Genomic DNA, 14,952 nt, shown 5'->3' with positions numbered 1-14,952 from the left:
GGAAAATTTTTCCCCAAATTTATTGTGTACCGCTTTTTTTGGAACTGATTGTATAATGAAGTTGTCTAAAACGTTGCGTTTTCGTAATGGTATATTGCGTCAAAGGTACAAATAGCGATCGATCATCGTCGCACTCGCATTTGCAATACATGTTTACTGGTAGTTCGGTTATATTATTTTATTGTTGCACTCCAAAAACAGACTCAATTATTAAACGCATGTATCTTCAAAAATTTGTTACCTAGCGCAACTCATTGCATTTCACGGAGCAAACGCAATTTATTGCAAAAACCAAAGTGGAACATTGAAATACTGCAAAATACTTATTTTATTAACAATAAAAACGAGAAAACGCATCAGAGCCATTGTTTCCGAAAATCTGTTTAGTAGTAAGTGGTAAGTTTAGTGGACCTATGTGTCATGAACTTAGAAAGTTTCGGCAACACCTTATTGTAATACCTTTGTCTAATATCTTACTGCGACTACATCCAAAGACTGATATAATTGCAGCAAAGGTAAAACAACAATTGTTAATAGAGTAAGTGACTTTTCAATAAATATTTGAACAAAAAGACATCTTTGCAACATATTTCTTGGAACTTGGAATTCCAAGACGAATCATATCCTGAAAGAAAGAATTCCGTTTTGACTCTGGACGGCACAATATTGTCTGTGGCTATCCACAATAAAAAATGAGACATTTTTTGTTGGCCCTGCTAATTCTGTCTACGGCGATTGTGAGTTTTGGATTGGAAGTGAATGTTATAAAAAAATGGAAATTTGTTGATTTTGCATGGGACAGTCCGGAGCAGAAGCAACAGGCGATAAAATCTGGCCGTTACAACCAATCCAAATGTTTGTTATATGATGTAAACAAAGCAGCAGGTAGGTTGATATTCGAAAAAGTTGAAATAATTTTGTGCAGAAATGTGATTACATTTAGTAACGAAGGCTCACGGTTATAATATTCAACTAATATTAATCGCATTATACGTAATAATCTATACGTTTTATTATCTACTTTGACGTCTGTTAATGCAACGATTAGCATTGTTATTTTTTAATAAAATTTATAAAGTAAAAAAATATTTTTTAACCGCACGTAAATTCCGGTTACAAACAAAATTCTTATAGATGGTAGATTGTTCGGTACTTTACCGAGCGGACTAGGCCCTGGTTCACCTGCTACATTGGCGACAGTAACTAATAAGACAGGACCAGGAGGTCCACTTCTACGTCCGTATCCAGATTGGAATTGGTATAATAGAAGTTGTAGATGCGAAGGTATTCTAAATGTTTACCGAGTGCATGTAAGTATTAATATCTTTCAAGCGATTTTCACATCTTACATTTGTGTATTATTATTTAAATTACCAACAGTTCTTTATGTATTACGCACACCTACATGCACACACACAATAATAAACTGAATGACATAATACATGAAGTAGAATTTTTACTCTCACTCAGATTCAATGTAATTACATCTTTGTTCTGGATAACGGGAAAAATGGGCCTAATCAAACTTGTAATCCGAAACTATTGATCTTCGATTTAAAAGATGATACGCTGGTTCAAACTATTTATATTCCTCTTAATATCGCTACTAATCAAACGGGCTCTGGATTGTTGATAGCGCCTTATGTTTATATTGCCTCCGGAAAATGTGATCGGTTCCTGGACGAAATGATTGTTAGTAGATATATCTTATCTTTTAATCACAGTACATATTCGTAAATATATATTATATATATATATATACATATAGGTATATATATACCTATATATAATAAATGTAAAAGACATATTTAAAGAAATATAATGAAATCGATTTAAAATAAACAAGTTTAAAGATTTCTTGAAAATTATAAAAGTTTCTCTAAAATTTTTTTGCTTTTTAACAAGTAAATTTATGATGATTTAATAGTTCATTTTAAAATATTTCGATACCGACAAAACGGGAGGGATAAGAAACTTGGAAATTTCTCTCAAATGAATATTTTCTTTTATTTTATAAGCAACACGTAACACGCATACAGAGGCTTGTGCGAGGCTCAGCCGATAGTCAGCCAAGTAAAAGTTGAGATTTCGTGGTCCGCGCCGTTGTACAATTGTCGATGATCGATCGATCCTTCGTCGATGATTATTCGTGATTGTGCAGGTAAAATTAAATTCTTTGCTTACTGTACTTCTCTTTTTCGGAATCATCCTGAACGCAGCTTTAAACACTTACACGCTATATAATTACAGGATTACGCTATATATATATATATATATTACCTTCCACGAATAAATGAGTTCTGTCGAAGTCTCTCACACGTGTATCCTTTTTCTCCTTTATCATGCTCGTTCTCATTCACAAAGAAAGAATAATTACGCAATAACAGAAGCTCACGCAGATGGCACAGAAAATCGGTAACGTATTAGAATTAACATAATATTACGGCGATATCTGTCTGTTAGAGTCTCTTATTTTATAAAATGGAGCCGACAACGAGAAATCAACATTATTTCGTTTCTGCGTATCCTCATATCCTGGAAAATCTCGAACGTCTCTTTCATTGTCTTCATCTGTGACGAATTAAATCTATATAAATTCAATTATTATCGCATTCATCGAGAACTCACAAATTTAAATGTAATGGTTTCCAAAAGTTAAGAAAAGTTAAATATCCAGAGATTTTTAGAAACATACGCGCAATCTGTGATTATTGCGTTATTTGAAATATAAGTTTAAAACAATTTCTAAAAATTAGACATGAATTTATTTCGAAGAGTTTTAACGACAATTTTAGGGGGCGAGTTCTCTTTAAAGAGACTGATGTTAAGATTATAGTAGTTAGGAGTTTAAAGAGTCAAGAATTGTCAGCTGCACAGGTCATTGCTACCGTGCGAATTTTAGCCTGTCGTTTTTTCCAACTTGCGAATCGATCGGCTGATTAAATGAAAGTCCGGATGCATGTTGAACCTGTTATCAGTCTCGGCTTTAATCGGCTGATTCCAGGGTACGGCGGACTCGCGGATGACTTACGGTGAAGTTTGCATGCACTAAGAATATATATCTGCTCGTCGTCGATTTAGTAAAGCTATTAAGTATCTTCGGCAAATACTTCTTAACGACCTACATGCACAAAATATGTCCGGACTGACTCTCATAAATTAATAGATATTACTTCTCTTTCGCGTACATTTCTTTCGTCTAACAAATTAAGAGCAATTTGTTACCGTCACGTGTTCATGATTTTAAGAACAGAATTTTGAGCATTTGACTAGCATATTTCCGAGTATAATTTTTTAAGTATTTGTTGATCAAATTTCAACCGTTTATTAAACGTTATGACATTTTTCATCGACTAATAATAACTTTGGAACTAAATTAATTCTCTCTTTTGTCATTAAGAAAAAATAATAATATTTAATATAATATTTGATTTCAAAAAAGCTTGTGTTTGTAATTGCCTTATACATATATTCACAATAAAATTTGCTATTATTGGACTATTTTAAGAAAATAACAAATTTTGATAATAAAAAGACTAAATCATAAAAGACAAGGCAAATGTGAATGAAGTGAAATTGATTGAATTTATTTTATTACTATCATTCTTATATCAATCTTATATCAGAATTGTCCGTGTCTAAAATCTAATGCATTCGCAATCGCATGCAATTTCAATTGTTCAGAAACTATGTGATCATTTTCTCTCTTTATGCGATTAACATATTTACTCGTCATTCATACTTTCAAACTGATTTCCACAATCATTCATTCTACTCTCTCACGGTATCACGCTCTCTTCTTTCTCTCTCTCTCTCTCTCTCTCTCTCTCTCTCTCTCTCTTTCTCTCTCTCTCTCCCTTTCTCTCGTTACGATGTACCGCCGTAGTCGATCGCCAAGCAAAAGAACGCCATCCGAGACATTTGTTATCGCGCGCTGTATCCCGCTGCACCTTGGAAATACGGAATTATGCCCACGTTAATACTAATTGTTCGGATGACCTTTGCGTGATCCATGATCGAAACGACTCCGCCGGCGGCGGCTCGTTCGTTATGTGTTGCATCATTTCAGTGTTTCCTGCTACGAACGATTTTACGAGGTATTCCGCTAACCCCGCTAGGATCGCGATTAGGCCTCCCGTTATTAAATCAGGAACCACAAAGTGTAAGGATGCGTCATTAAACAAACATCCCCGACGTTAATTAATTGTGCCGCTCGTTTGCGGTCGACGTAGCTGTCGCGACGCAAAGTATGACCGATACGACGATGGCCGAATATTCGTAAACGGAATTGTCGAAATATCAAAATAAGACTGCATCTTAATAGACGCAAGATCGTTTAATTCTAAAAAGCACGAGTGAGTTTTCAACGCAAGCTGTGCGACGTAATATGTATATAAAATTATGATAAAACAAACTCTCTTTTTTAAAGAATATTTGATTAAAAAGAAACTATACGTCTATATAGTTTCTTTTGATTATATATTTTAGTACTTATAAGTAAAAGATTAATAAATTATTAAATTTTATAGATTGAAAACGGAGACATGTACCTCCGTTGAATTCTTTGTTGTGATTGCCGATGGCCTCCTGCGCCATTCTTAAGCTAAATAATAAATATTAATTAATAAATCTCTCTCGTCGGACGACGCGCGACATTACTAGTAACCTCGTGAAAATGTGTTTTGTGTAGAATTAATCAGGGTGATAGATGACGCTGAAAAAAATATTTATGACGTTATATAATATTATATTGATTATTGATTTGTCACTTTTTAAAATTTTATTTTTGTTATTTTTATGTATTTTATATTCATTATATATCATTTTATGATATATCTATTCTATAAATAGCCATTATTCTCTTTTTTGTCGATATTGTGATTCATTTTCAAATTCAACGATAAAGATGTTTCTTTGTCATAATCACCCTAATTGATCTTATATTTTTGTTGATGTACGAAGGATCGCTCGCGGATTTAATGAAGGGTTAGTCAAGTGATCTCGGTCGAAGACACAGAAAAAAAAGTAATCACGATAAAGTAATTGATGCATTAACACTGTACGCTTCTCTCTTCGCTGAACTTTTTCTCCATTTCTTTGATCTTCCTATTTTTTCCTCTCCTGTCGTCCCATCGATCGTTTTCGATGGTCGAGAACGGGTGATTTTAACGCGCGTGATTTTTGCAAAACGGACGACCGCCTTTCGCATAGAAGCTTTGGCCCTCGAGATTCTTCTTGCACATCTAATACGTCAACAAAGGAAATAAACGTTCGATATGTTAATCTTAAAATAGTTTTGTATCGGCTTATAAGACTGTAGTTTTTGATACACTATAAAAATTGTGAAGTTTTTAAAGATGAACGAAAATAATACAAAAAATAAAAAGTAGCGTCTTGACAGATAAATAAACATCACCTAAAAATTTTTACTCACCGTGCAGTTGAAACACTGGCTATGATAGTTATTGTTCAGGGCTTCCACCCAACGGTCGCCAGCCTCGACTGGGAAACCACACGCGAAGCATTTCGTGGTAAACAGTTCGTTCCAATCTATTATTAAGGAAAAGATTGCCACAATTATTAATTTTCATTGAATTTAATTGAATATAATGAAATTAATTTGAATAAATTATTTAAAATTTAATACATGTTTTTGTTCTTCAGACCGAATATGGCATTTCTAAAAATTTATCTAGTTTGTTCTTGTTCTATTTAATATTGCCGTGATGAGTATTGATACGCTTTATATATATATTTTTTATGAAAATACTAACCAGCTTCGCAGTATGGCAATCCTTCCTCTAGGAAGAACGGACTGTTGCCGAAGAGCTTGCCACAGTAAGCGCAGTTGAAGCATTCAGGATGGAAATGCTTTCCAATTGCGTTCAAGCAATCCTACATTAGAGAGGAAAGGATCATGAAGAAATCAAATCATTATTATATTAATATATTTTAACAAATATATCAAATTATCGATATCGATATGTCATCGATAGATGTACTCACGCCCTTGATCTTGCTGTTGCACTTGTTGCACGTAGGCGCAATGAATCTCTCGAAACAGTACTCGCAATAGAGTTGTCCTTTTTCCTCGACGAAGCCGATGTCTTGAAGAGGACGGCGGCATTGGGCGTTAACGCAGACAAAATGATCGGGGCACCAGATTTGTCCCAAAGCGGTGATGAAAGGCCCTCTATAATTGTATTATAATTAATTTAATGATTATCGTAAAATACGTGATTGTTGAAAACACGCATAAATGTTAATAAATATTTGTGAAGTGGATTTTTATACGAACCTTGTGCACTCTTTGCCGTCTTTACAGCACACTGGTTTTAGAGTGAAGCCGTTCGACTTGTGATTAGTATTTTTTTCGTTAGCTGTCAACAACATGCAATGGAAATCGTGTTAATCCCTTAGGCAATTATTGGTACAAACAAATGCAATAAACTCTTATGTATCACTCTGATAAACGAAATAAAAAATTTTTAAGCATATAAATGTAACAAACAGCATTGTTTAATAAAATATAAAATGCAAATAGTAAAATTTGAAAAAAATTACAATTCTTAATTAGATGTTTTGAAAAATATTACATAATAAAATTAAGTAATACAGAAAGAATTAAAATTGCGTTTCAATTTAATAATATAAAATTTTTTAAATTATATTTAACTACATCTATAGTGACATATTTTTACTTACATTACCTAAAATAATGCATAATTGTGCACTTCGAAATTTATATAAATCTGAGAAGTTAATTTAACCACACATGACGACAATGCAAAAATACATAACTGCTCCGATTTTCCTAAAAATTCTTCGGCAATTCAAAATCGAAAAAAAACTCCTTAGAGATAATGAAAACACCTTAAAAATAAGAAGATTCACACGCACACACGAACATACACATGCGTCAATGCAAAACCAATATAAAGAAAAAAAACGTTTGTAGAAAGTAAAATATACACGTCCAAGACAAAAATACGAAAAGCAACAACGAAAGTAGCAGGCATCATCATCATTATCCGAACAATCCCGAGTACCTGACGTAGGAGTTGCAGTGAGCGCACATGGGTATACGCGAGCCCGCTCCGACAGCCTGATTCAGGATACCCCGTCCACGTTTCGGCGCGCTGCTACCGGCGAACGATCCGCTCTTGGGACCCGCGCTGCCGAGGCCACCGATTCCAGAACCTAGATCCGGGTGGGACGACAAATTTGGTGGGTCTACTAAACTCTGGGTTTTACTAGGGGGATCACAATGGATCTGGTCTTGGCAGCGGTTCTCAGTGTTCTGGCAATGATTGCCGGACTCGCAATGAGTTTCGCGGTAACTCTGAGTGTGGTAATAAGTGTTTTCGGTGTAGTTTTGGATCTGAGGTGTCTGAGCCGGAGTCTGAATCGGCTTGTAAAGCTGTACCACGGGCACGTTTGACTGGCCGTTCTTGGCGGTCAATCGTGCAAGCTGGCCACTCAAATTAGTGCGAGGTTTGAAGTTAGGAGCTGAACATTGAGGAACCGGTGGGGAAGCTTCTTCGTAGGGAAGTGGAATTTGTGGGAAGGGAAGATTTGCCCTGGATTGGATGGCAGATTTTTTGCAAGGTGCCACGCAGACGGAACCGTCGGCACACGGAGCTATGCAGACGTCAGAATCCGGACAGTTGGAGATGTTGAAGTCACAGCCAGATTCGCGACCGCAAGTACCTGACGGTTGACCGCAAGTACCGGATTGCATACCGAACGAAGGCGATACGCACACGCCCGATCGGTCTTTCGTGGCTGTCACGCAGATTCCGGATCTAGAACAGGTGGTCTGGGAGCCATCGCAGGGCACTACGACGACGCCGGCTTTGATTCCCTGATCAGAATGCGCTTTGCAAGGTAGAACAGTCACTCCTGTTTCCGAACAAGATTTCGGTGAAGGAGTCTCATATCGCACGTGACGCACCTCGGTGGAACTGCTGTAGGTCGGCTGTCTGATTGGCGTAGATGTTGTCATGGGGCACGACAAGGAAGGCTTCGTGTGGCTCATCTTACTGATGGCACAGATGCTTGGTTTCGGAGTTGGCGGCGATGATGCTGCCGGTAATACTTCTTTTTGCTCACATTTCTCGTAATCTTCGACTACCTGAAGTGATGTCTTTACGTGAGTCGCAGTATTCTCCTGCTGGCTAGTCTCTTCACTCGTCATACACCGTGTTTCCTGGAACTGAGCGTAAAGTGCGTCTGTCGGACCTGCGTCGAGACTGCTGGTTTCCTTCTCGTCGTAATTGACAGTCCTCGAAGCGGAATATTCCTGCTTTTTATGACCACTGTCAGTATCTTCCTCCACGTGGTAAGAGATCGTTTTACGCGATGGAAAGTGCACTGATCCACCACGTTTCGACGGTGGTGGATCTTCTCGAACTCTTGGGGCTTGGGCTTTCACATAACAAGCCGGAGGCTCGGGTGGTCCTTGAGCAGGTGACTTGGATCTGCAAGGCGTTGGGGTAGGTGTTCTACTAGGAACAAACGGTTGACCTTCTACAGGTCCTTTCTTCATCGCCACCAAATTCTTCTGATAGGCCGGTATGGCGTCCGGCTTTTTCAGACTAGCTGTGAAAGATTTGTATGATTTAAACGTTTCCGGTCGAGATCTCGCGTTAGGTGACGCCGAAGAGTCTCTCAGACGATGATCAGGTGGCGGAGTGGGCAAAGGTCGCGGCCTCGATTCTTTGACTTCCTTCTTGATATACATCTGCTCTCGCGCGTAAGATTCTTTCGTTGTACCTTCTTTACCGTATAGAATATTTAACGGCGGGCAGTAGTCGCCATTTTGTGCTTCAAGATTCAGATTCTGGGATTTGTTGACAATTTGTTGATCTTCTGGCCCGATTTCGCGACTCAGAGGAGTGTAAGGTCGTTCAGGCGCTATCGTTAGTGCTTGCTGGAAAGGCGAGATTGGACGAACCTCCTCTTTGGGCGGCGGTGGTTTAGGTCGACATCTGTGGTCCAAGTAAATGGTTTCCTCGGTGTAGAGTTCTTTTACGCTGGAAGTGGCGTTCAGCGGCGTGTATGGTCGATCAGATGCAGTCGTCAAGGCGTTTACCATTTCAGATTTCCATTCCTTGGGCGTGGAATTTTTTACGGGCGTGTCTGACAGGGGTTTCGGGCCAGTTTCCGTTTCTTTCAAGAACTGTACTTTTTTCTTGCATGTCTCCATGGTCTCTTGAGGCTGCTGTCCATATCTCGCAACAACATTCCGTCTCTCCGGGGCCTGTTGGTCTCGAAGGCTCTGATGGACTTCTACTTGCTCACGCAAGCTCTTTCTACGCTCGTCTTCTACGGCTCCTTTTCTTCTCACGCGTTCCTGAACCAGCACTTCTTCGGTAATCTCCTCGTACGTCTCTTTTGTGATCTTGGTTCGTCCTGGAGTAGAACCGTCCGATTCTGTGATATGTTCTTCTCGCACGACAGTCCTTCCCAACGGCTGTTCCCGCACTTCTTCGACCTCTTCATCCTCTTCACTAAAGGTAACATGCTTCTTAATCTTCTCCTCCTCTTCTCGTTTTCTTTTTTCTTCTTCTTCCTGACGTCTTCGTTCTTCTGCCTCCCGCTTTCTTCTCTCTTCTTCTTCCTTTCTTCGTTCCTCCTCTTCTTCTTCTCTCTTCCTTTCCTCTTCCTCTTGCTTTGCTTTTTCTAACATCTGTTGAGCATCGATGGCCGACGTGACCGTTTCGGCGGACTCCTCTACAGTTCGTTCCGTCGTGTCTTCCACCTGTCGATTGATGTGTTTCTCAGTTCTTCTCGCGAAACACTGAGACTCCGTCTTGTCTTCCGCCTCTTCTATCATCGGAACGTTAGCTCTTTCTATCGGCGATGGCATCCTTTCCACGGTCTTTTCGAAAGTTGCCGATTGCTTCGTGTGCACACCGTCTACCGTCTCTTCGGCCGTCTCGGTGATGAAATCATGTTCGCCTTGAATTCCCTTCGAGACTTCCCCTTCGTCCGTCTCGTTACCCCTTAGATCGATTGTTTCAGTATCTATTTCTTTAACCGTCTCTGCTGGTTGTTGCTGCTTAGGTGCAGGCAAGGGCGGTTTCGGACAGATTGTTTGCTCCCTTCGACAAATCTCTGTTCTGTAAGCTCGTTGTTCCTCCCGATGTTCCCTGCCGCCTGATATACGTTCTCGGTGACAAACTTCTCGCTGCATGAATTTCTTGCAAATTTGTTCCGTAGGCTGTTCCTGCTGTATCGGTATTACATAACTTTGCTGATAGAGATTGGTACCTCCGTTGCTGACGGTCGCGGTCCACGGTTTTGGAATAGGTTGGACAATTTTGGTGGGCGTCAGCGATCTTCGGACGCTGTCAGTCGAACTTGGCCTCGAGACCGATCGAGAGGCCCTGCTATTGGTGTCCACCAGCTCGACACGCCGATACACTGGTTGCCCAGGGCAGCTAATCCGATCCATCGCGTCAGTTTCGTGCCGATGACCGTTCTCCCTCAATACTCTTTCGACCTCTCGATCGATGCTCTCGCTTCGATGCCTCTCGGTTCTACGGCTCAAAGCTCGCTCGCAAGCCTCAATACTGGCACGCTTTTCTTTAATTTGATGGCACCTTTTATCAAGAATAGGATTTGGATTGATATATAAGGGACTGGCAGTGGGATATGTGATATCTTCGATAGGTTTCGGGGGCGGCCAAATGAGATTTCGACGGGATCTTACGGAGCCAGAACGGAAGGACTGATCCTTCGTGTTTTCTACGACCTCGTAATAACAGGATCTTTCGTAAGTCTCGCTGTTGGAAGTTTCTGAGTTGGCAAATGGGGATGGCGATGGGCGATAGAGATAGTTCGCCGGAATTGCGGGGGAGAGAAAACACGACACACAAAAAGTGTATAATGCACGCGTTCAGGAAGTGATCGATTAGATTCGTCGGGGTACGTTAGAAAGAACAAACAAAAAAAACAGAGAAATTTGCAGTGAGTAAGAAGCACGATGAACCGCGCGCGCTCGTGGTCTCTTTCTGAATCTATAAAAATACGTATTTTAAATATACACAAGTGCAATAAATAGTTTGTCAAATAATTCTTAGAAACTGGCGAGTTTGTTTAGTCATAATTACAAGCATTAGTAATCATGATAAAAAAAAGTAGATGACAAGGTATAATTTTTAAATATATAATATAATTTATTATAATACTCCCAAAATTTTATTTTATATATAATATAAAAATATCCATTGTATTTTTCATTATGCACTTGTGCAAATATTTCTTAAAAGATATTTTGCTATCTTGTTAATTACAAATTTTGTAATTACAATATATGCACTTAATTAACTTTTTATTTATAAAGCATTTTGCTAGAACTAAATATTTTAAAATAACAAAGAAACACAAAGTTATATTAATTTAATAAATAAAATTGTGTTTAATCTGACGATTTTTTTTGACGGAAGAGGACCACGAGCACAGCTCGGTATGCAAAATTAAGAAAAAGAAGCAAAATTATAAGGCATTTAATTTAAAAAATTTAGTCTTTGTGAAAAGATTTTCTTCCAATCATTATTATCTAAATGTGCATTTTTGATAATCACTCGACACTCGATACTTTAAATAGCAGCGTGAAAGCTGCGTGCTGATCGGTCGTAATTAGCAAAAAGATTCTACAACCACAATGCGTATTAGCATCGATATATCTCGAATATTTGAGATCATCGATGCGAAGCGATGAAAAACGCTGTAAGTGTCAATTTGTGGGCAAGTACTGAAGAAACAATGTGGCGCAGTAAAAAAAAACCAAAGTAGACGTGTGATCGAAGAACTTATGATTTATTTCGCGTCTGCATTTATTTATTTATTTATTTAACACCCTGGATTGATGACAATACAAATTGTCACCAAGTAACACTTCAGAAATTATTAAGTCAGTGTGCTATCTCACGATTTTTTCTCTTAAAAGAGATAAAATAAACAATTCCGAATATGATCGGAATATAATATAATAAATTAATAAGCATTGCAATATTATATTGATAAACAGATAGATATATATTAAAATAACTAAAGATAATTTTTCTCATTCATATTATCTAATCGAAAAATATTGAGAAATGTTAGGAACTTTCTATAAAACTCGCAGAAAAATCGTGAGCAGTGAAATTGGTTTTCATAGTCTGGCACTTTTATCATCTGGATTGTGTTTGCATTTCGGTTGCCAGCATGAAGACGACGACGGCGCCATTGAGAGCTATTGATTCATGCGAATGTGAGGGAGAAGGGTCTGGGTTTCGGGTTGAAAGACGGACCGGCTGAAAAAAGATAAAAGAAAGATTATGCGCGGAAAGAGAGGCATGATAACACGATCAAATTTCACGAACAGACATGGGGATCGATCTATGTATTTTACGGAAAAATTAATGCTAAATTTTTTTGAATATAATATTTTTATGAAAGGCAATAATATAAAATTTCTTTACTAGAAATAATACTATAAAGTTTTTTTTAATATAAAAAAATATTATATAAATCTTTTAGAAAGAAAAAGTATTATATAAAAATTATTAAAAAGAAGAAAGGCTACAAAAAAGTATTTATTATTATTTTTTAATGTGCATAAATATTATCATTACTATTTAAATGTTAGGTTTCTAATTTTACAAACAAGTTCTAATTTAATCTTGTATAACGTACTTAAAATAATTGAGCTACTACTATCTTTTAAACAATTTTCCGCGTGTATCGTAAACATTTTTAAAGTATGAAAGTAAGAAGGGACAAATGTGCATATTTGGAAGGTCGCTACAAACTGTCATAGCTCTCAGAGTTCGCCGTCGTCGTCGAGATAACGACGAATGATAAGGAGCCAAGAATGAGACTATTGAAGTGACAGGACTTCCCTCTCTTTCTTTCTCTCTCTATCACTATTTAAAGAGACCATCACAATGTACAGACCAACGAGGACCAATGATCGATCGATCGACATAATGATACATGTATATACGAGCTGCGTGCAAGGGAGAAACAGCGATATAAAATATGAGAACGTAAGCCAAAGGAGGCGTATCAGCCAAAGCTCGAAACTCGGTCAACCGGCGGCTCTAATCTATTCGTCGTACCTCTGAAAGGCGAACTTTTTGGCTTTGGCAGGGTAGAGTACCGACCTATTTGTAAGAATCGAAGGCAGAGTTAAGCCAAGGACGCACAAGACAAGATCACGATTATCTTAAACCGACGAGATTGAACTTCTTCGGACTTCTCAGATAACTGCGTAAAGTCGACGCAAGTCCCTCGAATGAAAAAAAAAGATGAAGAAAGGAGGCAATAGGATTGTCTTTTCTCTATCCGTTGTTACTCACAGATCGAATATTTCGACTTGTCGCAGAAAATAGAAATTTTAAAAACATCTTTATATACTTTGCAACATTTTTATCGAACATCGATGTTGAAAGATAAACGATCGAATTTTCGTCTTCTTCGTGTTGTTGCATCAATTCTTTGAGTTTACATCGAATATATTCATATTAATAATAAGATTGACTTACCTGTCACAGTCTGGCTTTGAGGACGTGGCAAGGTACTGCCGCCGGAATTCAGTGTCGGAGTCGGAGATAGATTCGATGAGAAGCCACTCGATCCACCGAAGGGCTTAGGACCAATGAGACTGTTGCTCGTTGGTGCCTGTAATTTACAATTTTCTTCTTTAGTTTCCACTGTTGTAATTTAGATTTTCTTCTAATTTTTTATAAAAAGTGGGACATTATGCATTTAAAATGAAAAATTAATATAGTAGTTTATTTTACATCAATTATTATTACTTTTTTGTTTCGAATATTATGATAAGTATTGAGTCAAGTAAAATAAGGTGATTCTCGTCATGAGAAATTAGGCGTAAAGTAGAATCACAACCACAGAGAGTAGATTGTAAAAGGTTGTCAGTGCCAAATATAGCCGAACATGCGAGATTTCGCTGCCTTGATAACGCCTGTTAATGCAAAAGTGCGATAGGTTAATCAGTGACCCATATCGCGCGAAATCTCAAGGAACATTGTATCTCCTCCCGTGCTTGAAACTGTTATTTCTGCTGGAGGTCACAGGCAAGCAATTGCATTGCATATAATTTCGATTATAAGTGTATGAAATTTTTGGGGGCCAATTAATTGCTGCAACCGTGTGTATATATGATACGAAGATAGTTACCTTTTTCAAAATTTTAATTTTTATTACTTATTTAGAACCACGAAATTTTTGTACAAGAATACATATACGCATAAAAAATCAATTTTTAGAAATTGCTATTTTTCTACAAATAGAATAATTTTGATCGACTTTTAAATTAATTAAAATAAGTATATTATCTTTATATTAATTAATTATTCTAAAATTCCATTTCGTTTTACATGCCAAATTTGAATTTAGATTTCCACAAATTGAAAGTTCACTATACATATAAACAAAGTAAACAATTTAGCAGTTTCAAACTTATTTTTATGCCAATAGAGAGAGAGTAGGAAAGACATGAAAATACACTATACTCGGATATATGCAGAAGCTGCAAGATACGATTAACGATTTCCAATCGCACTGGTGGAACATCACTTTATGGTTACGTTATTTTGATTTATTCTCGATGATAAAAATTAATTTCCACAGCGTTGAATCGGAGCAGCGACGTCTCGCATGGCGATTTTTGTGAGCTAAATTATATACTGACGATCTTGAAGGGCGATCGAGATCAACGAGAGCGTTACGAATCGTGCTGGGACTTTACCTGGACTGATCGTAAGCTGGGTGGATCGACGGGCGGGGTGCCAAGGCGGGTGGTGGGCTGTACAAAACGACACAACGATGTCATGTGGGACGAACGATTAAAAACGAGATGAAAGAAAGAGAGAGAGAGAGAGAGAGAGAGAGAGAGAGAGAGAGAGAGAGAGAGAGAGAGAGAGGAGGGAGAAAAGA

The 14,952-nt window shown here is 37.8% G+C and overlaps 2 protein-coding genes across 2 annotated transcripts in view; one reads left to right on the top strand and one right to left on the bottom strand.

Annotated features, from left to right (window-relative positions):
- Positions 1 to 123: 123 nt before the first annotated feature.
- LOC105451424 (major royal jelly protein 3-like) lies at positions 124 to 1,737 on the top strand. Its single transcript, XM_011691862.1, has 4 exons — positions 124 to 396; positions 511 to 885; positions 1,135 to 1,310; positions 1,471 to 1,737. The coding sequence occupies exons 2-4, from the start codon at positions 693 to 695 to the stop codon at positions 1,735 to 1,737; spliced, it is 636 nt and encodes a 211-aa protein (XP_011690164.1). The 5' UTR covers positions 124 to 396; positions 511 to 692.
- Positions 1,738 to 4,862: 3,125 nt separating this feature from the next.
- Positions 4,863 to 14,952, bottom strand: part of LOC105451361 — a 31,947-nt gene continuing 21,857 nt past the window's right edge. Inside the window, exons 10-16 of the mRNA XM_011691738.1 lie at positions 14,765 to 14,821; positions 13,539 to 13,674; positions 7,050 to 10,803; positions 6,007 to 6,193; positions 5,775 to 5,895; positions 5,435 to 5,550; positions 4,863 to 5,243 (exon numbers count right to left, since the gene is read on the bottom strand). Of these exons, the coding sequence (XP_011690040.1) occupies positions 5,166 to 5,243; positions 5,435 to 5,550; positions 5,775 to 5,895; positions 6,007 to 6,193; positions 7,050 to 10,803; positions 13,539 to 13,674; positions 14,765 to 14,821 (4,449 nt within the window). The 3' untranslated portion in view covers positions 4,863 to 5,165. The remainder of the gene's footprint in view (positions 5,244 to 5,434; positions 5,551 to 5,774; positions 5,896 to 6,006; positions 6,194 to 7,049; positions 10,804 to 13,538; positions 13,675 to 14,764; positions 14,822 to 14,952) is intronic.

Source organism: Wasmannia auropunctata, unplaced genomic scaffold (genome assembly GCF_000956235.1).
Source record: "Wasmannia auropunctata unplaced genomic scaffold, wasmannia.A_1.0 LD336052.1, whole genome shotgun sequence".
Classification (NCBI taxonomy): Eukaryota; Metazoa; Arthropoda; class Insecta; order Hymenoptera; family Formicidae; genus Wasmannia; species Wasmannia auropunctata.
This window is presented reverse-complemented; position numbering and strand designations above follow the sequence as displayed.